The 22,355-nt window shown below is 45.5% G+C and overlaps 2 protein-coding genes across 2 annotated transcripts; one reads left to right on the top strand and one right to left on the bottom strand.

Moving 5' to 3' along the window:
- Positions 1–874: 874 nt before the first annotated feature.
- LOC109740349 (uncharacterized) lies at positions 875–5,629 on the top strand. The gene is made up of 5 exons (XM_020299394.4): positions 875–1,596; positions 3,603–3,905; positions 3,996–4,214; positions 4,290–4,424; positions 4,514–5,629. The coding sequence occupies exons 1-5, from the start codon at positions 1,288–1,290 to the stop codon at positions 4,739–4,741; spliced, it is 1,194 nt and encodes a 397-aa protein (XP_020154983.1). The 5' UTR covers positions 875–1,287; the 3' UTR covers positions 4,742–5,629.
- LOC109740350 (uncharacterized) lies at positions 5,206–10,258 on the bottom strand. Its single transcript, XM_020299395.4, has 6 exons — positions 9,667–10,258; positions 9,016–9,105; positions 8,852–8,938; positions 8,639–8,782; positions 8,485–8,555; positions 5,206–5,783 (listed from the first exon to the last, which is right to left on the bottom strand). The coding sequence occupies exons 1-6, from the start codon at positions 9,997–9,999 to the stop codon at positions 5,399–5,401; spliced, it is 1,110 nt and encodes a 369-aa protein (XP_020154984.1). The 5' UTR covers positions 10,000–10,258; the 3' UTR covers positions 5,206–5,398.
- Positions 10,259–22,355: the final 12,097 nt, after the last annotated feature.

The raw sequence follows: 22,355 nt of genomic DNA on the forward strand, positions 1-22,355 counted from the left end.
TCCCGTGTAACTCCCACTTACTAATCCATACATAAATAGCAGAACTTGCTGCGTATAAAACATACCTAGAGGGGTTGGTTGCCTTAATAAAACTAGTGCATCTACGAGGCCATACTAGGTTCGTAAGAAAGGCCAGTAGTATCTTTTTGGCCCTTGCTTAGAAGCTACTGTAAATGATCTCGAACAGGTGTCGATTGGTAAAGCAGGGGAAATGCCAAGAGAGGTCGACACGTTCTTTTTCCTTCTCCTAGTCCTAGCTAGCTCGATCCTTTGTCAAAGGCTTCGTTATCCCGCCCAAGGAAAACTCCAGCCTTTTGCAGCTGCGCACAGCCAAGCCACAGGTCGACACCGACGGCCGGCCGGCCGGTCGTCGTCGCTTTTGGCCATCATGCCCGGCCACGACGATGGAGACCCGCACCGACCATGACATATGCCTTCTCCCACCGGAGAAGGAGCCACATCCAAACAAAAAGCTCTCCCATCGATCCTTTCTTTCTATCTATCTATCTATATCTAGCTCAGAATAATAAACAAGCAAAAAGCCCGACCCTTTCACATGAAAATACTACTTCGTCCGTTCACAGATATAAGATGTTTTGGATATTTTAATATAAAATACATACGGACTGAAACGAGTGAACAAATACATTAAAATAAGTTCATATATATCTGATTCACAAAAAGTTAGAACATGTTATATTTAAAGCGGAGGAAGTACTCCGTGATATTACCTCCGATTCAAAATATTTGTTTTAGATTTTTCTAATACAGACAAATCTAGATACATCTTATATTTGTATCTGGTTAAATCTAAGACAAGTACTCCCTCTTTTATGGAGGATAACAATATTAATCATACGGAGATCGAGAATGCGTGCGTGACAGCCAATGGGAATATATTTTTGTCCCGGCGAATTCCAACCCTGCGCTGCGCCGCGTGCGTCGTCGTCGCCGCCGCGATCCCACGGTGCCGTCGCACGAGCGCGCGAGATTACGTTCGGGAAGTGAGTACAAAATAATCCGTCCGGGAGAGAACAAGTGGCTGCCGCGCGTACGTGTCCGGCGCACGCGCGTTATCCAGCCGCCGACAGCGCCAAACATTTCCCCGGCCGGCCGCTTTTTATTCCCTCCCGCGTCCCTCTCTCCCTCCCGCGCGCAGAAGCAGAGCCAAACGCCAAGACGCAAAGCGATCGGGAGCTTCCCGATCCCCCTGTCCTGTAGCCGCGCGTGGGAAAGGAGGCTGCAACTTTTCCTCGGTGCGGCGGCCGGTCCGCGTATATATAGCAAATGGAGAGGAGCTGGTTCGGGTGGAGGAAGGCGAAGCAGGGCGGAGGTGGCGGTGCCGGCGGCGGCGGCGGGGAGAGGGAGGAGGAGGATCAGGCCAAGGTGGTGGTGGACGGGTCGGGGATACGGGAGCTGGTGGAGGACAGGGAGGCGTTCGGCATGTTCGCGGAGACCAAGTTCCGGCAGCTCGACGCCGACGGGGACGGCCGGCTGTCCGTGCGGGAGCTGCAGCCCGCCGTGGCCGACATCGGCGCGTCGCTCGGCCTGCCCGCGCAGGGCTCCTCGCCCAACGCCGACCACATCTACTCCGAGGTACGTACGTATACTGCACCAGGCAGACAGCTAGTCTTTGCTGGCAGCCATGATCTCATAGCTTGAGGGGCCATGATCCCACAGCAAGCATACGAGTTTCTGAGCTTGATGGTGTGTGCTCAGTTCGGCGCTTGGCACATCAGACTCCACAGCGAGGTTTCTGTCCGAAACATTCGGTGACACCTGACCCACGCCTAGCCCCAGTAGAATTCAGATTTTGGCTGAATTTCAGCGAAATTCGAACCACTATTTCTGTCCTTTGTCTAACTGAAAGGAAAATGCATGTGTTGCATGAATGATTTTTATTTGCCACTTTGCAGTAAGTGTACTACGATGTGTTGAACTCTTTTTTTTTTTTTTTTTTTTTTTTTGCGGGAAGATGTGTTGAACTCGTTATAACGCGTTGTTCAAAAATAACTGCAGAATCGGAAAAGTTTTGTCAGATAAACAAGAAATAGTCAAAAACTGGTTAAAATAGCGGGATTACTCTAATCCACCTCAATGTAAAACACAACCTCAGTTCGTGGCAGGTGTGTGCGGGTGTATATTTTGCTTTTTGGTCGAAAGATGTAATAGCTCTTCGGTATTTTTATCCTTTTCTTTTAAGCATGCAATGTGCTCTCGTTAATTTAACTAGCTAGATCTATTATTTTTTAACCTTTTTTTGTGTGTGTAACACCTAACAAGTACTCCCTCTGTAACGCTCTTATATTTGTTTACAGAGGGAATAACAAGTTAAGGTCCCATTTCTAATATGCTTCCCTACAAATATTTGCATTCATTCTTGCAAGGATATTTATGAGACACATCACATGCATAAGTTTTCGCAATAATATTTATCACATGTAATGACTTCAGCTGTACACCCTGAAAAGACGATAGCAACATTCCATGGGCCATACAGACACAGGATATCGAACGGAGAGGATAGAAAAGTTGTGGTTGCTGGCCGGCGTGCTTTGCAGACGATGATCCTACGTTTGAAGTCGAAACCCTTTTCGCTATCCAATCTCCTACACTAAAAGCTTAAGCCGGTGAAGATTTTTTGAATTCAATGCGGGATTCAGGTTTGCGCACAAGTCCGTGTCGAGATGCCCTGCGCCTGAGTTCAGGAACCCCATTGGTGGTTTGGAGGCAGAACCTAAAACATCACAATCCCAGCCTTTATCAGTTTTTCCTCATCCTCGTCACCTCGACCATTTACTATAGATCCTGTCAATAGCTTCCGAAATCGATGCCCATCAATCTATCTGACTTAGCAACGCAAAAGGAAAATCTATGTAATGTGCGCATGAATGATCGTATCAAAGCCTGTGGTGAACAGCGATATTGATGCGCCCGTCAGGCCCTGAGTTAGTGGAATGTATTGTTCCAACTAACAACGGAGACTAGTTTTCCTGAATCGCGTTGAAGGAAGGCACATGTTAAAACAGTTTTAAGTGGGAGGAGGGGTGAATTGGGAGAGGTATGAATTCTGCGCCAAAAAAATTAGTAGGAGTAAGATTAATTAGTCCAGCAGGTTCAGCAAAACATTTCTGTCAGCTGAAAGACCATTTTCTGCCTGAATTCACATGATCTCAGTTAGTTGCCAGGTCTAACTTCGGACAGGATAGACACTTGGACAGGAACATGGAAGGAGACTGCCCTGACTTTGAGTTTCTTAAACTTTATTTGTTTTTTCTCTAAAGATGTATGCTAAACTTAAAATCCCTTTTTCTGTAAGACAGATATACGATGAACTCCCATAATCTAAGTTCCAAGCTCAAATTCAGAGAGGATCCTCAATGGAGACCGCACCGATTTTTTTCCTAAGAGAAGTCCATACTGGCTTATTTTGTTTGCTCTGTTCACACTCTAAAATGCCTGGATATCTTCAGCTGTACATTAGTAGTAAACTAATATAAGATCGTTTAGATCACTGCTTTAGGGATCTAGATGATCTTATATTAATTTACAGAAGGAGTACATTTCTGCTCTCTTACACGTATCACAAACCTGATGTGCAGGCTATGAGCGAGTTCACTCATGGTCACGGGAACCAAGAGGGGGTGAGCAGGGCAGAGTTCCAGGGGGTCTTGTCCGACATTCTCCTCGGAATGGCGGCCGGGCTCAAGAAGGATCCGATCGTGATACTGCGCATCGACGGCGAGGACCTCAGGGACTTCGTGTCCAGCCCAAGGTATGAGCCGGCAGTCGCTGCCATCTTCTCACAAGTTGGGTCTGAAGATGCCCCTCTCCGGCAGTGCCTGCTAGCCGCCGTTCAGCAGCTCGGCGTCGACCACGGCATGCCCCCAGCCGCTGACCCTTGGGTAAGTGAACGAATGAACACTCCTAGTCCTAGCCATTCTTCTCGTCGGATGTCTGAACATAGATATGTAAGATTTGTACGACACTGGCAGGTGGTAGAGAACGTGGTAGAGCCGGCATTGCAGCAGCTCTCCGCCGATGAGCTCGAGCAACCGGCGTCCCGGGACGTCTTCTTCGAGCAGCTGAAGAAGCTGCTGGGCAGTGTGGCGGAACAGCTTCAGGAGCGGCACGTCATCGTTGCGCACACCGAGAACACCTTCGACGGGAGCGGTGTCAGGAGGCTGCTGGGAAACAAGTTCGAGCTGGACAAGGTACACGATCAAATCCAGAGAGTGACCACGAGACCGTGATGTTATCGGCAACACTGATGGTCTATGATGGTGTAGCTGCTGGATTCTGTGTGGAGGGACGTGCCGGCAGAGCACAAGAAGAAGGCGCCCAAGGACAAGGAGCACCTGCGAGTCGCACTCGATAAGATGGCCGATGCAGCAAGCTTACCACCTCATGGCGCTGTTGCTCAGGTACTGACACTACTTTTGTTTCAGCCGGCACAAACCAGACGGTGATGTATACTGGAGAATGAACATGGTTTTGATTGAATGATCCGCAGGTGGACGCCGTCGTGGACGAGGCGCTCAAGGTGGCGGACGCCGGCGACGGGAAGGCGGTCCAAGAAGGGGAGTTTAAGAAGCTGCTGACGGAGGTCCTTGGGGCCGTGATGCTGCGGCTGAGCGGCGAACCGATCTTCATCTCCACCAGCACAGTCGTCCACGAGCCGCTGTCCAGCTCGTCCGCCCTGTTGCCGTCGCTGGCGGTGGCATCGCCGCCGAGCGAGTAGCAATATGCACATGAAAGGTAAATCGTAGGAGAGTGGGCATAAGGCCTCTCCGTAAGCGGTGCCTGTGGTTGTGCTTTTTATGTGATCACGAGCATTCCTGCTTTGCTATGTTTGATTGGAACCTGACGAAATGCAGCGTTGCAGTTCGTCAAGTACTCTGGTTAATGTATAAGTTTGGAATAAGGCTACCAAGCCAGAAAGACACATTGTCAATGGGAAATGCTACTGATGCTATACCACTACGTGCGAAAGCATCTGTGTTTTGATGAAAAAATGGGAGAAGAAACATTCAGCTTTCATTTCTAATAATAATCAGGAAAAGAAAGTAATCGTTGGGTAGAAAATGATGCTCCAGTTTGTCAACCTTGGTATAATTCGAAGCGAAAAGAAAAACATGAATCACTACGCAAGTACTGCAAGACATGCCAATAGTTTCCTAAGGTTCACGATGGACAACATGAATCTACGAAAGCACTGGAAGACATGGAGTCATTGCATCGCTTCACACCTCAATGGTTTTGTTCCAGAAAGTTCATACGCATCACAGCGTCAGTGCACGGAAGAAGAAAAAGTCTCGTCGCTTCCTAAGGTTATACGGATCTAGCATAACGTCAATGGTAACACAAAGGACACATGCCTTGTTTAAGGATCAGATACTCAGCTAGAAATCTTTTGCTTCTTGGGCTTCTTAGGCATGACAAAGTCATCGTCGTCGTCGTCATCTGTGTCGCTAGATGCCTTCTTTCTCTTTTGTGCTGTGGTTTTTCCCTTTGTGGCTGAGTTGGTTTTGACAAAGTCGTCGTCCTCGTCGTCATCTGTGTCGCTAGATGCCCTCTTCTTTTGTGCTGTGGTTTTTCCCTTTGTACCTGAGTTGGTTTTCTTATCGCCTAACAGCAGTACCTTCTTGGTTGGAGAACTTGCCCTTCTCTGTGTAGAAGGCGCTTTGACCGGTGACCTCAGTTTCAGAACCTGTTTCTGACCCTGTTTCTTCGCAAAGACCTCTGTAGCCACATCCAGCGGTAGCAAACCCCATTCCATCAACCTGTACACCCAAACGGTTACTTGCTTACATCAGAGGAAATTTAGTGTATGCATGAAATGTATAAACCGAACATGAATGAATAACAGTTTCAACACACAAGCTACAAGTAATTACTATCAGAATGAAATATTATGCTAGTGTATGAATCGTTCAGGAGCGACTGGTAAGTGGAAATCTAACTAAAACAAACAAGGTTTGTTAGTAATTGATGATGAAACAAGGTCACATCTCTGACACATGGCCCTCATGTTTACCCAAGAAAAACGGACCTTGGCCGCAAGCAGAACTTGTTTCATAACAACAATTGAGAGGTACAAGGCAGAAGCATACAACCTACACAAACAGCACTCACACCACCAAGCTGTTTTATAGCTCAACAGTAATGTGTGCTATAAATGTTCTTATATATGGAACCTGCACCAGGCCACCAACCAGTTTTTGGAAAACACTACTAAGCCAGGATTTTATTATTGTCGTAAGCCAGGATTTGGAAGACGCAATGATCACTTTATTGTGTTCAGAAATAGTTTAACAATTTCAGATTACTGATGTTCCACAAACACAGAATTGCATTATCAGTCGAGCAAACCCTGGCTATATTGTACTCCCTCCGTTCCAAAATAGATGACCCAACTTTGTACTAATTTTGTACTAAAGTTAGTACAAAGTCGAGTCATCTATTTTGGAACGGAGGGAGTAGTAAGTTCAGGGCCGGCCCTGGGCCATGGCGACGAGTGCAACGGCCTAGGGCCCAGCCTCAGCAGGGGCCCATATGTCCCTAGAGAAATAGAGACTAGTACACAAGAGAAGCAGGCCCGACCCATTAAGAAGGAAACAAGTCACGCACGAACAGCAATCCGTAGATCCTTCTCCTTCGCTGGCTCCTTGTATCACGCCCTCCTTCGTCTCCGTTCCCCGTCTTAATTAATTGCCCGAACCTTTCAAAAAAAAATTTAATTGCCCCAAGTTCCTAAGAGGCCAGGTCCCAATTCCCAAAGCTAATCAATGAATTTCTTTGATTCCTCGCATCCTCTAAACTGCCCCAAGGGCCCCCGATGGACGGAGGCCAGCCGGCGACACATCCTGGTCCTGGGCCAAGAACGCGAGAACAGCAACCTACACCATGGCCGTCCATCGTCAGAGCCATGGTCAGTGTCCGAGGGCAGGCGATGCAGACGTGAAGTCCAGGAACTGTTCAAGCGAAGCTCCTCCAGGTAATTTTTAGATCTCAATTCTTTGATCTTTGTCTATTTATTTCTGTTATGATGAGTTGACTTAATAATCAAAATTCACCATAAGCCATTGCTGATGTTTAACCTACTTAATTCCTCTCTTTTTTTTGTACAAATTGCAGTCATGTAAATTCTGCAGGTTGTGTCGTTGCATGAATTTTGATTATTGGATGGATGGAGCATAGAATTTCTTCTAATTTACTCCAAAACCAAGATTCAGGAATTCAGGTGCTCTCTACTTTATTTTGTTTGTAATAATGTTCCAAAAAGCAATTATCATCTGGTTGTGAGAAAAGGAAACACTAACTTGTAAATCAATTAATCAAATCTGAAAACGGTGCTACGTTCTAGACTCTCAACAAATTTGAGTCTATTATAAGGGCCCATTATATGAAACTCGCACAAGGGCCTCTAAGATGCTAGGGCCGGCCCTGAGTGAGTTCAGTATTTATCAAATTTAGATAACATGTATACAAATACCAATGTGTTTCGATTTATATCTCATTTCCCAGCTTCTAAAAGGAACTCTAACCCATCCCAAACAAATCCTTACCTACCCAAAAATTGCCACCGTTGGGAGTCTAACTCATCCCCAATACCCCTTCTAACTACCAAGAAATTTTTGGAAGCTCCCAAAAAAAACCAGCTTTGGGAGGTTTTGCTCCCTCCCAATACTTATTTTGGCGGGAGAAATTTTCCTTCCCCAACCGTCACCTCCCGCCACCGCCAAAGTTGCCGCCGGCAACAACTCTGGCCAAGTCACCGGCTCTGGCGAGCCACGCCGCCGCCTATCTATGCTTCCTCCCGTCGCCAGCTCTGGTGAGCCACGCGGCTGCCTATCTCCGCCTCCTCCCTCCGCCACCACCACCACCTCACGCCACCAAGGCAAAGCTCATGGCCGCCACAGCCACCGCGCTGGACCACCCCACCTCCCGAGCCGAGAAGCAGCCTTCAGCGTCGTCGAGGCAGGGAATCAGGGGATAGGGTCATGGCATATTGCCCCCCTCCAACCGCGGCGGCCGTGGCGAGCTTTTGCCTGCCACCCATTAGACAAAATGGCCAAAATATATTTTCTTTTTCTTGTAATAATGTGGAAATATAGCTGAAATGTAATCTTTTTATGCAAAAGGAGGTGTGAATTAGCCAAAAAATGGGAGTCAAGTTTAGGGGATGGCTCAGTTCCCAGTCTCCCAATACCCAGAAATTATTGGGAGTTAAGTTTTGGGACTAGGTTTTCGGGAGTCAAGTTTTGGAGATGGGTTAGAGTTCCTTTAAGTTCATGAAATTATGAGGTGGAGAATTCTCTAACTTATTCTTAATAAAATATACATATTCAACTAAAATTCAGGGGGTTCTACTGTGATTCTTGGAAACAAGTTTGTTTAAATACCCTGTACAAGCTATCACTATATCTAGTTGGCTAGTCCAAAAAAAAACAGGTACAGTGTTTCATAGATGTGGTATCTCACCAAAATGCAGCCATTTCACTATCGGGCACCTGCTCATAGAGCGATTCATAAAATATCCTCAATGGATCCCTCTGTAACAAGAAGGAAAACGGTTATTGCTCCGTATGAAAGGAATCAGAACATATCAGATAGGGAAATGTCATAATGGTTATACTTCAGGAGGAGGATCATGTTTCTGCCCTGGCAATTCATACACCTTCCTCTCCTTCTTCACCCCAGCAGCCCCCTCCTTCTTCACCCCAGCAGCCTTCTTTTCATCTTTCTTGATACCAACTTCCTTCTTTATTTTCTTTTCCTCCTTCAATGAATCAAGAAAATAATTTAGAACTATAAACAACACAACATAAATCATGAAAATGGCATATACCTTTGTATCATCATATTCATCTTTTGGTTTCTTAATCTTGGAAATCTTGGGTTTGCCCGCAGCTGGACTTCTCTTCTGAGATTTTGGCTGAAAAGTCCACAACTACTAATCTCAACAACAAAATCGACAAAACAAATCTGGAACAAGAGAAGAAGAATTGTGACCTTGCATTCATCATCAGAACCGGTTTCTTCTTTCTTTACTTTAGAAGCCTTCACCTTGCTATTGGAAGTGCTTTTCTCCTTCTCATTTCCCTAAAAGACACAGCAATGTTATCTTTATACAAGGAAAGAAAGACTGGGAGAAACCAGTAAACTAAATCCAATACATCTCAGCTGAAGATAATTTTGCAACAGAGAAAATTAAATAAAATGGATATGCTACGAATCGCTGTGGGCAGCTTGACAACCCTCCAATTTTTCTCTAACTGAAAATGTCATCCGGCGACATGTCCAGCTCTAAGAAAATATTGGCAAATGAGTTTGCGAATCTTACTAATCGCAAAACGCTCGTAAGAAATCCCCGTATGTCAAAAAAAATTACAGTTTTGCTACAGCACGTATAGATGTGCCATAAGTATTGCACATCTATGTCCTATGTCATTGATCTTACGCGGAGATTTGTGTGGGTAATTTATTTTTTCTTTTTCTTTTTTCTTTTTATGCTTATATTTGAGTCACTTAGATGTGCAAGAACTAGGGCACATTTAGATGTGCCCTAGACAGACCTATAAAAATAATTGAACCGATCTATAAAATTGACATGCTGCTCACACAAATTGGCACCGAAAATATCCCCAAAGATCCGAATCGAACCTTCTTTCCCCGCGAAACCGGAGTGTACTCATCTGCAAAATCCTCGTCGTCGTCGTCGTCTTCCTCCTCCTCCTCGTACTCCTCCTCTTCCTCCTCGTACTCCTCCTTTTTCTCCTTTGCACCCCCATTGCTCGTTTTTTTGGCCCGAGAACGCGCGAGCGGAATGTTATCCTCGTCGTCCTCCTCTTCCTCCTCCTTCTTGACCTTGGCGGCGCTCGCCGCGCTCGCTTTCTTCTTGCCTCGAGAAAACGCCAGCGGCACGTCGTCTTCATCGTCTTCGTCGTACTTCTCCTTCTTGGGCGGATTCTGCAGCGCGGCGTCTTCTCCGGCCATTGCTGCGGTGGTGGTGAGGCGAGGGTTTCGGCTTTTCGCGGTCGGTTTTGGGGGGTAATGGGGGAGAGACCCCGAGGGCCCGAGCTGGTGGACAAGGAGGAATAACAACAGAGGATTCAGACCGAGGGATGAAGGACGCCCTCACCAGCGCCGGCGGTCGGACGGCGGCGCTGGGGCGCTTGCGCCTATCGGCCGATGGGGAAGAGGCAGAAGCGGCGGCGCTTCCTTCTGTGGTCCGGACGAAGTTAGGGAAAGAGCGGAAGGGGTTCAATCCCGGATGACCAAAGGCCGGTATTAAGCTGGGCTGCTGAGATACAGTCTGATTCCTCCCGGGCCGCCACTATGATTGAAGTTGGGCCACGCAGGCTTCGTTGGACTGGACTGGAGAAGAGGAAAGGCAGATCCCCCGCGGCGCTGTTAGGCCTGCTTAGTGCGGCTGGGGCCGTTTTTCTTCCGTCTTTCTCTTCTTCTGGTTTTTCTGCGTTTTTTGTTTTTTCATTTTTTTTCCGAGTTTTCTGATGGTTTCTTTCCTTCCTTCTTTTTTTTTTACGAAAAACTTTCCATCTATTCATCTTCAATCATGATAGTACAACAAATACTAGAAATAATAAATATTACATACAGATTTGTAGACCACTTAGCGACGACTACAAACACTAAAACAAGCCGAAGGCGCGCCGCCGTCATGGCCCCTCGCTGGAACCGGGCAAACCTTGTTGTAGAAGGCAGTCGAAAAGTCGTCGTGCTAAGATCCTATAGGACCAGCGCACCAGAACAGCAACCGTTGTCGTTGAAGAGTAGCATAGATCGGAAGGATCCAACCAGAAGACGCACGAACGTAGACGAACTACGATAAGATCCGAGCAAATCCACCAATGATAGATTCACCAGAGACACACCTCCACACGCCCACCGACGATGCTAGACGCACCACCAAAACGGGGACTAGGCGGGGAGAACCTTATTTCATCTTCAGAAAGCCGCCGATGTTTCGTCTTCCTGAGCAGGACACAAACCCTAACAAAACTTGAAGGGACATCTAAAGACGGAGCCCTCCCGCCGGTAAGGGCCGGGATCCACCGCGCCGCCATGGCCCTAAGGCCACCGAAGACGAGGCGGACAGGCAGTGAAGCCAGCGGGAGACGCAGGAACCTGCGTGTCAATTGGAACTTTCTATTTTATTCCTATGTTTTTATACATATATAAATTTCTTATAATAAGCAATGAATATTTTATAAATATGTGATGAACATTTTTAATACATGATGAATATTTATAATGCGCGATTAACATATTTTAGAAATACGAGCATGCATATTTTCCGTTTTACGTAATATAGTATATTTAAAATAAATAAAAATATTTCTTCATTATCTATATAAATATGTGAAATATCAATAACAAACCACGTAAGTACGTGTGTTCCCTCTATCATTCCACGCTTAATTAAGGCGTGGACTAGGAGGTCCCGAGAAGAAAGCGATAGGAATAGCTCGGTGATGGTTAGGATTCACATCTCATGGGCCATAGTAGGCTGGGTTTTTCATAAATGTTATTTTCTTCGGTTCTTTCGAGTTCTCTTCCGCATTTATGGTTTTACATTTTTTTTATAGGGGCCACTAATTGGTGGGTTCCCCCGCAGGGGAGCGCGAAGGAGCACCCGCTTGTCACATGGCGCTGGCTAGTGAGCCAAGCGGAGCAGGTGTACGGCGTCACCGTGTGTACAATAGCGCCTATCGAGTTTGTGTTTTCTGGAATGCAACATGTAATGTGTGAGCCTGTGACGTGTGTTGCGGGGGAGTAAAGTCTGAAAAAGATCTTGAACTCGTACATCTCGTCGAAATCAAACACTCATCTTCTAATCCCTGAAATCGGCATCCGTACTTATCAATCCCGGTTAATCCTGACCTTGTCCGAGCCTAGATCAGTTTGGTACCCTAGAAACACACAAGGAATGTGACTACAACCTCTAGAAATTTTAGGTCCAAACTTAAAATGCACATTGAGTAACAAAATGACAAATCCAAATGTGAAGTGTCAATGTTGCTTTTCTCTTTTTTATACTATTCATTCATTTTAAATTTCACATTTTTGTTTCTTAATGTGCGTTTTGAGTTTGGACCTAAAAATTTCAGGGGCTGTATGACGGTGTCCTGGACTAGGGGGTACTCACCACGTCGTCTCCCGATCAGTTGGATTGGGCCGAGAACCCCCATGGTCATTTACTCATGGGCCAGTTCGGAGAGCCGATGTATACATGAGGAAGATTCCACAAGACTTGGTGATCAAGACAAGGACTCCTCTCCACCGACGTATTCGACTAGGACTCTTGTTATCCTAGGCCTCTGGTACATTATATAAGCCGAGGCCGAGCTAGTCGATAGGGATATGCTAAATCATTATGATATTATTCATTATACCCTTAGGTTTTAGACTACAACATATGATCTCGAGGTACACCAACTCTTGTAATCTCTATATTCATCAAGATCAATCAAGCAGGAAGTAGGGTATTACCTCCATTAAGAGGGCCCGAACCTGGGTAAACATCGTGTCCCCTGTCTCCTGTTACCCATCGATCCATGACACACAGCTTAGGACCCCCTACCCCGAGATCTGCCGGTTTTGACACCGACAATGGTGTTTTCATTAAGAGTTCCGTTGTGAGATCAACGAAGGATCGATGGCTCGTCTGCAGATTAACTGCGACGTCGGCATCTTCGTCACCGGCTCGACTAGTCACCTTGGCTCGACCGAGGACTGCACTCCGCGTCAGATCGTCATGTTCGGATGATGAGCTTCATCAACATCAACTCCGATCTCTCTCAAGATCATGGAGGAATCATTCATGGAGCCCGGGGGCTCAACGTCAACATTGCCCTTGAGCGACCGTGTTGTTTTTCTGGACAGCGAACTTCTATCCGCCGCCACCGCCTCCTCGAGTGTCGTTTTAATGATTGCTTCAGTGGAATTGTGCAGAATTAAGTCTACAACAACCATGCAAAAATTTGTCGAGTTCCGATGGAGGAATCTCTGGCAATCTACGATATACCGGAGCCCTGTCAAATCTGGATGGGAATCTGGATGAGTTTAGGGCGTGGTCTCCAGAGCCCAGCTCGGAGGTCCTTTGGAAGATCCAACCGTTCATCTGCTGCGGAATTCCCATATCTACTACCCCTCAAAATTTCAGCTTGATCCGACGGTTCAAACTCCGGGAACCTTCCGATGAGTGGACCAATTTTCTGATCTGTTTTCTGCGCGAATACGGATCTGAACCGAATTCATGTTTCTTTATGAACGTGATATTGGACAACCTTTTTAAAGGAATTTTTCTTCTAGGGCATTGTGCGTTGTTCTTAACACGTGCCAATAAAATTTTAAGCCTTCTCTGAGGTACTCTTTGAAGGAAATATGCCCTAGAGGCATTAATAAAGTTGTTATTTATATTTCCTTACATCATGATAAATGTTTATTATTCAGAATTGTATTAACCGAAAACTTAGTACATGTGTGAATACATAGAAAAACAGAGTGTCACTAGTATGCCTCTACTTGCTAGCTCGTTGAATCAAAGATGGTTAAGTTTCCTAGCCATAGACATGAGTTGTCATTTGATTAACGGGATCACGTCATTAGAGAATGATGTGATTGACTTGACCCATTCCGTTAGCTTAGCACGATGATCGTTTAGTTTGTTGCTATTGCTTTCTTCATGACTTATACATGTTCCTATGACTATGAGATTATACAACTCCCGAATACCGGAGGAACACTCTGTGTGCTATCAAACGTCACAACATAACTGGGTTATTATAAAGATGCTCTACAGGTGTCTCCGATGGTGTTTGTTGAGTTGGCATATATCGAGATTAGGATTTGTCACTCCGATTGTCGGAGAGGTATCTCTGGGCCCTCTCGGTAATGCACATCACTATAAGTCTTGCAAGCAATGTGACTAATGAGTTAGTTGCAGGATGATGCATTACGGAACAAGTAAAGAGACTTGTCGGTAACGAGATTGAACTAGGTATTGAGATACCGACGATCGAATCTCGGGCAAGTAACATACCGATGACAAAGGGAACAACGTATGTTGTTATGCGGTTTGACCGATAAAGATCTTCGTAGAATATGTAGGAACCATTATGAGCATCCAGGTTCCGCTATTGGTTATTGACCGGAGACGAGTCTCGGTCATGTCTACATAGTTCTCGAACCCGTAGGGTCCGCACGCTTAACGTTCGGTGACGATCGGTATTATGAGTTTATGTGTTTTGATGTACCGAAGGTTGTTCGGAGTCCTGGATGTGATCACGGGCATGACGAGGAGTCTCGAAATGGTCGAGACATAAAGATCGATATATTGGAATGCTATGTTTGGACATCAGAAGGGTTCCGGGTGAGTTCGGGCATTTACCGGAGTACCGGGGGGTTACCGGAACCCCCCGGGGAGTACATGGGCCTTAATGGGCCTTAGTGGGAGGGAGGAGGAGGCAGCCAAGGTGGGGGCGCCCCCCCCAAGCCCAATCCGAATTGGGAAGGGGGTCGCCCCCCCTTTCCTTCTCCCTCTCTCCTCCTTCCTTCCTCTCCTACTCCAACTAGGGAAGGGGGGAATCCTACTCCCGGTGGGAGTAGGACTCCCCCTAGGGCGTGCCATAGAGAGGGCCGGCCCTCCCCTCCTCCACTCCTTTATATACAGGGGAGGGGGCACCCCATAGACACACAAGTTGATTTGTTTAGCCGTGTGCGGTGCCCCCCTCCACAGATTTCCACCTCAGTCATATCGCTGTAGTGCTTAGGCGAAGCCCTGCGTCGGTAACTTCATCATCACCGTCGTCACGCCGTCGTGCTGACGAAGCTCTCCCCCGACACTCAGCTAGATCTAGAGTTCGTGGGACGTCACCGAGCTGAACGTGTGCAGATCGCGGAGGTGCCGTACTTTCGGTACTAGGATCGGTCGGATCGTGAAGACATGCGACTACATCAACCGCGTTGTCATAACGCTTCCGCTTTCAGTCTACGAGGGTACGTGGACAACACTCTCCCCTCTCGTTGCTATGCATCACCTAGATGGATCTTGCGTGTGCGTAGGATTTTTTTTGAAATTACTGTGTTCCCCGACAGTGGCATCCGAGCCAGGTTTATGCGTAGATGTTATTTGCACGAGTAGAACACAAAGAGTTGTGGGCGATAATAGTCATACTGCTTACCAGCATGTCATACTTTGACTCGGCGGTATTGCTGGATGAAGCGGCCCGGACCGACAATACGCGTACGCTTACGCGTGACTGGTTCTACCGACGTGCTTTGCACACAGGTGGCTGGCGGGTGTGAGTTTCTCCAACTTTAGTTGAATCGAGTGTGACTACGCCCGGTCCTTGTTGAAGGTTAAAACAGCACACTTGACGAAAAATCATTGTGGTTTTGATGCGTACGTAAGAACGGTTCTTGATCAACCCGTAGCAGCCACGTAAAACTTGCAACAACAAAGTAGAGGACGTCTATCTTGTTTTTGTAGGGCATGTTGTGATGTGATATGGTAAAGACATGATGCTAAATTTTCTTGTATGAGATGATCATGTTTTGTAACAGAGTTATCGGCAACTGGCAGCAGCCATATGGTTGTCGCTTTATTGTATGCAATGCAATCGCCCTGTAATTTTTTTACTTTATCACTAAGCGGTAGCGATAGTCGTAGAAGCAATAGTTGGTGAGACGACAACGATGCTACGATGGAGATCAAGGTGTTGCGCCGGTGACGATGGTGATCATGACGGTGCTTTGGAGATGGAGATCAAAGGCACAAGATGATGATGGCCATATCATATCACTTATATTGATTGCATGTGATGTTTATCCTTTATGCATCTTATTTTGCTTAGTTTGGCGGTAGCATTATTAGATGATCTCTCACTAAATTTCAAGGGACAAGTGTTCTCCCTGAGTATGCACCGTTGTGAAAGTTCGTCGTGCCGAGACACCACGTGATGATCGACTGTGATAAGCTCTACGTTCACATACAACGGGTGCAAGCCAGTTTTGCACACGCAGAATACTCGGGTTAAACTTGACGAGCCTAGCATATGCAGATATGGCCTCGGAACATTGAGACCGAAAGGTCGAGCGTGAATCATATAGTAGATATGATCAACATAGTGATGTTCACCAATGAAAACTACTCCATCTCACGTGATGATCGGACATGGTTTAGTTGATTTGGATCACGTGATAACTTAGATGATTAGAGGGATGTCTATCTAAGTGGGAGTTCTTAAGTAATATGATTAATTGAACTTTAATTTATCATGAACTTAGTACCTGATAGTATTTTGCATGTCTATGTTGTTGTCGATTACTGGCCCGTGCTACTGTTCCTTTGAATTTTAATGCGTTCCTAGAGAAAGCTAAGTTGAAAGATGATGGTAGAAACTACACGGACTGGGTCCGTAACTTGGGGATTATCCTCATTGCTGCACAGAATAAATACATCCTGGAAGCACCGCTAGGTGCAAGACCCGCTGCAGGAGCAATGCCGGACGTTGTGAACGCTTGGCAGAGCAAAGCTGATGACTACTCGATAGTTCGGTGTGCCATGCTTTGCGGCTTAGAACTGGGACTTCAACGACGTTTTGAATGTCATGGAGCATATGAGATGTTCCAGGAGTTGAAGTTAATATTTCAAGCAAATGCCCGGATTGAGAGATATGAAGTCTCCAATAAGTTCTATAGCTGCAAAATGGAGGAGAATAGTTCTGTCAGTGAGCATATACTCAAAATGTCTGGGTATCATAATCACTTGACTCAGCTGGGAGTTAATCTTCCGGTTGATAGTGTCATTGACAGAGTTCTTCAATCACTGCCACCAAGCTACAAAAGCTTCGTGATGAACTATAACATGCAAGGGATGGATAAGACGATTCCCGAGCTCTTCGCAATGCTAAAGGCTGCAGAGGTAGAAATCAAGAAGGAGCATCAAGTGTTGATGGTCAACAAGACCACCAGTTTCAAGAAAAAGGGTAAAGGGAAGAAGGGGAACTTTAAGAAGAACGGCAAGCAAGTTGCTGCTCAAGTGAAGAAGCCCAAGTCTGGACCTAAGCCTGAGACTCATTGCTTCTACTGCAAAGGGACTGGTCACTGGAAGCGGAACTGCCCCAAGTATTTGGCGGATAAGAAGGATGGCAAGGTGAACAAAGGTATATGTGATATACATGTTATTGACGTGTACCTTACTAATGCTCGCAGTACTACTTGGGTATTTGATACTGGTTCTGTTGCTAATATTTGCAACTCGAAACAGGGACTATGGATTAAGCGAAGATTGGCTAAGGACGAGGTGACGATGCACGTGGGAAATGGTTCCAAAGTCGATGTGATCGCCGTCGGCACGCTACCTCTACATCTACCTTCGGGATTAGTTTTAGACCTGAATAATTGTTATTTGGTGCCAGCGTTAAGCATGAACATTATATATGGATCTTGTTTGATGCGAGACGGTTATTCATTTAAATCCGAGAATAATGGTTGTTCTATTTATATGAGTAATATCTTTTATGGTCATGCACCATTGAAGAGTGGTCTATTTTTGTTGAGTCTCGATAGTAGTGACACACATATTCATAATATTGAAGCCAAAAGATGCAGAGTTGATAATGATAGTGCAACTTATTTGTGGCACTGCCATTTGGGTCATATTGGTGTAAAGCGCATGAAGAAACTCCATTCTGATGGACTTTTGGAATCACTTGATTATGAATCACTTGGTACTTGCGAACCATGCCTCATGGGCAAGATGACTAAAACTCCGTTCTCCGGAACAATGGAGCGAGCAACAGATTTGTTGGAAATCATACATACTGATGTATGTGGTCCGATGAATATTGAGGCTCGCGGCGGGTATCGTTATTTTTTGACCTTCACAGATGATTTGAGCAGATATGGATATATCTACTTGATGAAACATAAGTCTGAAACATTTGAAAAGTTCAAAGAATTTCAGAGTGAAGTGGAAAATCATCGTAACAAGAAAATAAAGTTTCTACGATCTGACGTGGAGGAGAATATTTGAGTTACGAGTTTGGTCTTCATTTGAAACAATGCAGAATAGTTTCGCAACTCATGCTACCCGGAACACCACGGCGTAATGGTGTGTCCGAACGTCGTAATCGTACTTTATTAGATATGGTACGATCTATGATGTCTCTTACTGATTTACCGCTATCATTTTGGGGTTATGCTTTAGAGATAGCTGCATTCACGTTAAATAGGGCACCATCTAAATCCGTTGAGATGACACCTTATGAACTGTGGTTTGGCAAGAAACCCAAGTTGTCGTTTCTTAAAGTTTGGGGCCGCGATGCTTATGTGAAAAAGCTTCAACCTGATAAGCTCGAACCCAAATCGGAGAAATGTGTCTTCATAGGATACCCAAAGGAGACTGTTGGGTACACCTTCTATCACAGATCCAAAGGCAAGACATTCGTTGCTAAAAATGGATCCTTTCTAAAGAAGGAGTTTCTATCGAAAGAAGTGAGTGGGAGGAAAGAAAACTTGATGAGGTAACTGTACCTGCTCCCTTATTGAAAAATAGTTCATCACATAAATCAGTTCCTATGACTACTACACCAATTAGTGAGGAAGCTAATGATGATGATCATGTAACTTCAGATCAAGTTCCTACTCAACCTCGTAGGTCAACCAGAGTAAGTGTAACATCCCAAATTTTCAATTTGGAATCTTATACATAGATCATTCATGCATATCATATTTTATTGCATTTCGTTTCGCAATCCTAGAAATCCTAAGCAACTCAAGGACCCTCGGAGAGAGTTGGGGATTTCCCTGTTTTCATATTTGAGTTTTATCAAATATTGAAACGAGGATTATTGGTTTTAATTATTTTTCTCTCCGAAAATATTTCATATTAAAATATATGAGAGGAGATAATATGACTTCTCCAAAATAATTGAAATATTGGAGGAAAAATATTAAAATCAAATATTTGATTTTATTCGGATTTTATTGCTATTTTATTTGAATTAGAAAAATTGCACGATTTTCAAAGTTGCATTTTAGGGCCAAGAAAATGTTCATCTCGTTCTAAATATTTTATTTAGACGGTGAAAATTTGTTTTGGCATTTTTAGATTTTTATTTTATTTTCTAGGATTTATTTAAGTTTTGGTGAAATTATTTAAAAAAAACTCCAACGCCCGACTGGGCCGAAGCCCAGCCGAGCTGGCCCACCGCCCCGCGCCTCGTCTCCCTCCACGAGACCGCGCTAGCGCCGCCGCCCGACCCCGAGTCCGGCCGGGATTCCTCCCCGCGCCGCCTTGCCCCCTCCCCAAGCAAGCCCCCCTCCCCTTTATAAGCCGCCGCCCCCGCCCCCAAATCGCCACCCCGCCGCCGCAAGCAGCAGCAGCCGCCGCCCGCCACCGCCTGCCGCGCCGCGCCGCCGCCGCAGCCGCACCGCCCGCAGCCCCACCCCACCTCGCCGAAGCCGCCGCGGAACCCGCCGGAGCCGCCCCCGATCCGATCTCGTCGTGCTTTTTTTCGGTTTAGGTAAAAACCGTCGGTTTTTTTAAACCCTAGTTTCATTCTTTTAGATCGGTTCGCCGGTTTTCTCGGTTTAGTTTATTTAGCGGACGTTCGTCCGTACGTTCGTTTTAACGAACGGTGTTCACTCGTTAGCCGCAGACAGCGAACGTTCGTTCGTTAGCCTGTTCGTCAGTTTTTTTTCTTAGATTTTCCGCGATTATTTTTGATCGCGATTTCTGATCCGATTTTCGTTTCAGTTTATCTTTTCGCTCGTTTATCAGAATCAGGCGATTCAAGCGCCTAGATCTTCATCTCGAAACCCTCTTTCTGTTTAATCAACTTGAACAAGATTTTGGTACTGTAAAATTTGACTTTAGTTCAGATTAGTAAACGGAACTTGTTTCCGTCGCAGTTTGAGTTTCGTTGCTCCGTGTGATTTGATTCTTCTCGCAAACCGGAGTTCTTAAGTTGAACTTTCGGGTCAATTCCTCTTATTTGAGTTTTACCCGTGCTTCTTTGCTTGATTGCTTATGTACGCTATTGTTTGTTTGTGATAGAATTCCCGGAGTGCGAAGCATGCTACTACGAGTCCCTAGGTTTTGCGGATCGTCAGCAAGGCAAGTAACACATTGATCATACTCCTTTCATACCCAGTTTTTATGCATTAGTTCCAATCCTCAAACATTGCATGATTAGGATGTGATTAACTTGTGGGTATTGGGAAGTAGCTGATGAGGTAGAACCTATTTCCCTGTTATATTCAAACCTTGGTAGTTACTTCTACGTATTGCTTATATTGCTATGCTATGCTCGTAGACGAGGTTTGGGTGAGTGAATCCATGACAGATGTGAGATGATTAGTTAATGGTTCAACTAAGGTGGCAACTTTAATACACATCTCGGTGGATTGCTTGTCGGGCACCTAGAGAATCCAGTGTTGTCCTGGGATATCCCGGAGTACCCGTGTGATCATCCTAAGGTCCGCCACCCAGGCTCAAAGGGAACTGAGATATTTTCATGCTAGAAACTTCCGTGTGCAACCACAAGCTATTATGGGCTCTAGCATAGTTGAGTAAGTTTCATGAGCTCTTGAAGAGGTGGATCAGCAGGTAGAGGGATGTAGGTTTGGTATGGTCTGCCCGGAGTAAAGAGTTAATGTTTCTGAAAGACTGTTTCTCGGTCATCCGTTTCTCAAACACCAAGTAGTGCGAGAAATCCAACGGAGGCGATCGAGTCTTGTGGGGAAAAGTGTGCAAACCTCTGCAGAGTGTACAATCTAATCATGGTTAGCCGTGTCCCCGGTTATGGACAATCTTGAGTATCTAGTACTTGGAGTATCCTAAGTATCTCATCACTCTAAATTAATATTGTTGGGTTGATAATTACTTTAATCGGGATTGAGTTGGAGGAACCTTCTCAATGATGTTTCAACCACCATGATAGTTAAAATAAAACTTATTCCTTTGTTGTAGGGAAAATTTGGCTTTTCGCAAAACTATAACCATAGAGCTTTCCACCAGCCAAATATGCATGTAGTGTTAGCATTATTCTGTTCTTGTTCTACTGTGTTATATTGCCAGCATATTCCATGTGCTGACCCGTTTCTGGGCTGCAACGTATTATGTTGCAGACTTTTCAGACGAGGAGTAAGGTTCGTTAGGTCGTTGTCGTGCAGCTCAGCTATGCCGTTGGAGTTGATGGACTCACTTTATCTTCCAAGCCTTCTGCTGTTATTGTATTAGATGGCCTTAAGCCATATTTATTGTAATAAGTTCTCTTTTGAGACATTCGATGTAATAAGTGTGTGATTGCTACTCTATTATAAATCCTTCAAGTAATGTGTGTGTCAGCATTACCGATCCAGGGATGACACTGAAGCACAGAGACTTGACCATTTAAGGTCGGGTCGCTACAAGATGGTATCAGAGCACACGCTGAGTGTAGGACACGACCACTAAGATAAGCCATAGGTCACTCTTCTCTACTCATTTCTGACTCCTCTCCATTTTCTACTCTTTAGGATGGCGGATTTGAAGAACAAGTTTACACAACCGGATGAAGACACACCCTTTGGACGCCACTTGAAGGAAGTCACTAGGTACTTGAACATCGGAATACCAAGCTTCACCGGGGCTTACAACGCCACCTTACCAGAAGAGCAGCGCTGGATGATTCAAGTTCAAGTTCCAGGAAGGACATTCTCGCCAACCACTAAGCCCATAGAATTTTCTTTTGAAGCACCCACCTGGAGTCTAGGCAAGAGCATGGCAGCCCACATTACCATGGGACGCATTGGAGAAGTCTAGAACAAGGATCTTAAGGACACTATCTACCAGATATGTGGGCGCCGAGATGAGCAATGGGAGATGATCAGCACCAAGAAGGACAGATCCATTGCAGCTTTCATCCAAGAGTTAAACCAGCACATTCGACACCAGGAGAACCAGATGTGCGCAGACATGATAGATTTGAAGAAGGCGAAGACAAGGATCATCGAGCTGGAGGAAGAACTCAAGTCTACACGCGATGGATATGAGGAGGAAATTGCAGCACTATTGGAGAAGAATGACGATTTGATAAAGAAAATCGGAGTATTCATGGGAGACCCCGCGCCGGGAGGAGAGGACGACGATTCCACTTGCCCGGAGAACTACATCATCATCGACGACACCGACTCCGACCCCAGTGATGATGACTTTGAAGACGAAGCTGGAGCATACATCATGGAGTCTTCCACCGATCAAAATTTCTAGATGACCACCAAATAATTAGTAGTATTCCCCCATGTATATAGTAGTAGTTGAGCACTTTTAACGATAGTTC

The sequence above is a fragment of the Aegilops tauschii genome, chromosome 4 (genome assembly GCF_002575655.3).
Source record: "Aegilops tauschii subsp. strangulata cultivar AL8/78 chromosome 4, Aet v6.0, whole genome shotgun sequence".
NCBI classification, from domain to species: Eukaryota; Viridiplantae; Streptophyta; class Magnoliopsida; order Poales; family Poaceae; genus Aegilops; species Aegilops tauschii.

Excerpts from the sequence above, each read along its gene's own strand:
- LOC109740349 (XM_020299394.4), top strand. The coding sequence starts at position 1,288 with ATGGAGAGGAGCTGGTTCGGGTGGAGGAAGGCGAAGCAGGGCGGAGGT. Across the intron at positions 4,215-4,289 it reads ACAAGTTCGAGCTGGACAAG|CTGCTGGATTCTGTGTGGAG; the intron begins GTACACGATCAA and ends ATGATGGTGTAG. Across the intron at positions 4,425-4,513 it reads CTCATGGCGCTGTTGCTCAG|GTGGACGCCGTCGTGGACGA; the intron begins GTACTGACACTA and ends AATGATCCGCAG.
- LOC109740350 (XM_020299395.4), bottom strand. The coding sequence starts at position 9,999 with ATGGCCGGAGAAGACGCCGCGCTGCAGAATCCGCCCAAGAAGGAGAAG. Across the intron at positions 9,106-9,666 it reads CGGTTTCGCGGGGAAAGAAG|GGAAATGAGAAGGAGAAAAG; the intron begins GTTCGATTCGGA and ends TGTGTCTTTTAG. Across the intron at positions 8,556-8,638 it reads AACATGATCCTCCTCCTGAA|AGGGATCCATTGAGGATATT; the intron begins GTATAACCATTA and ends TTCTTGTTACAG.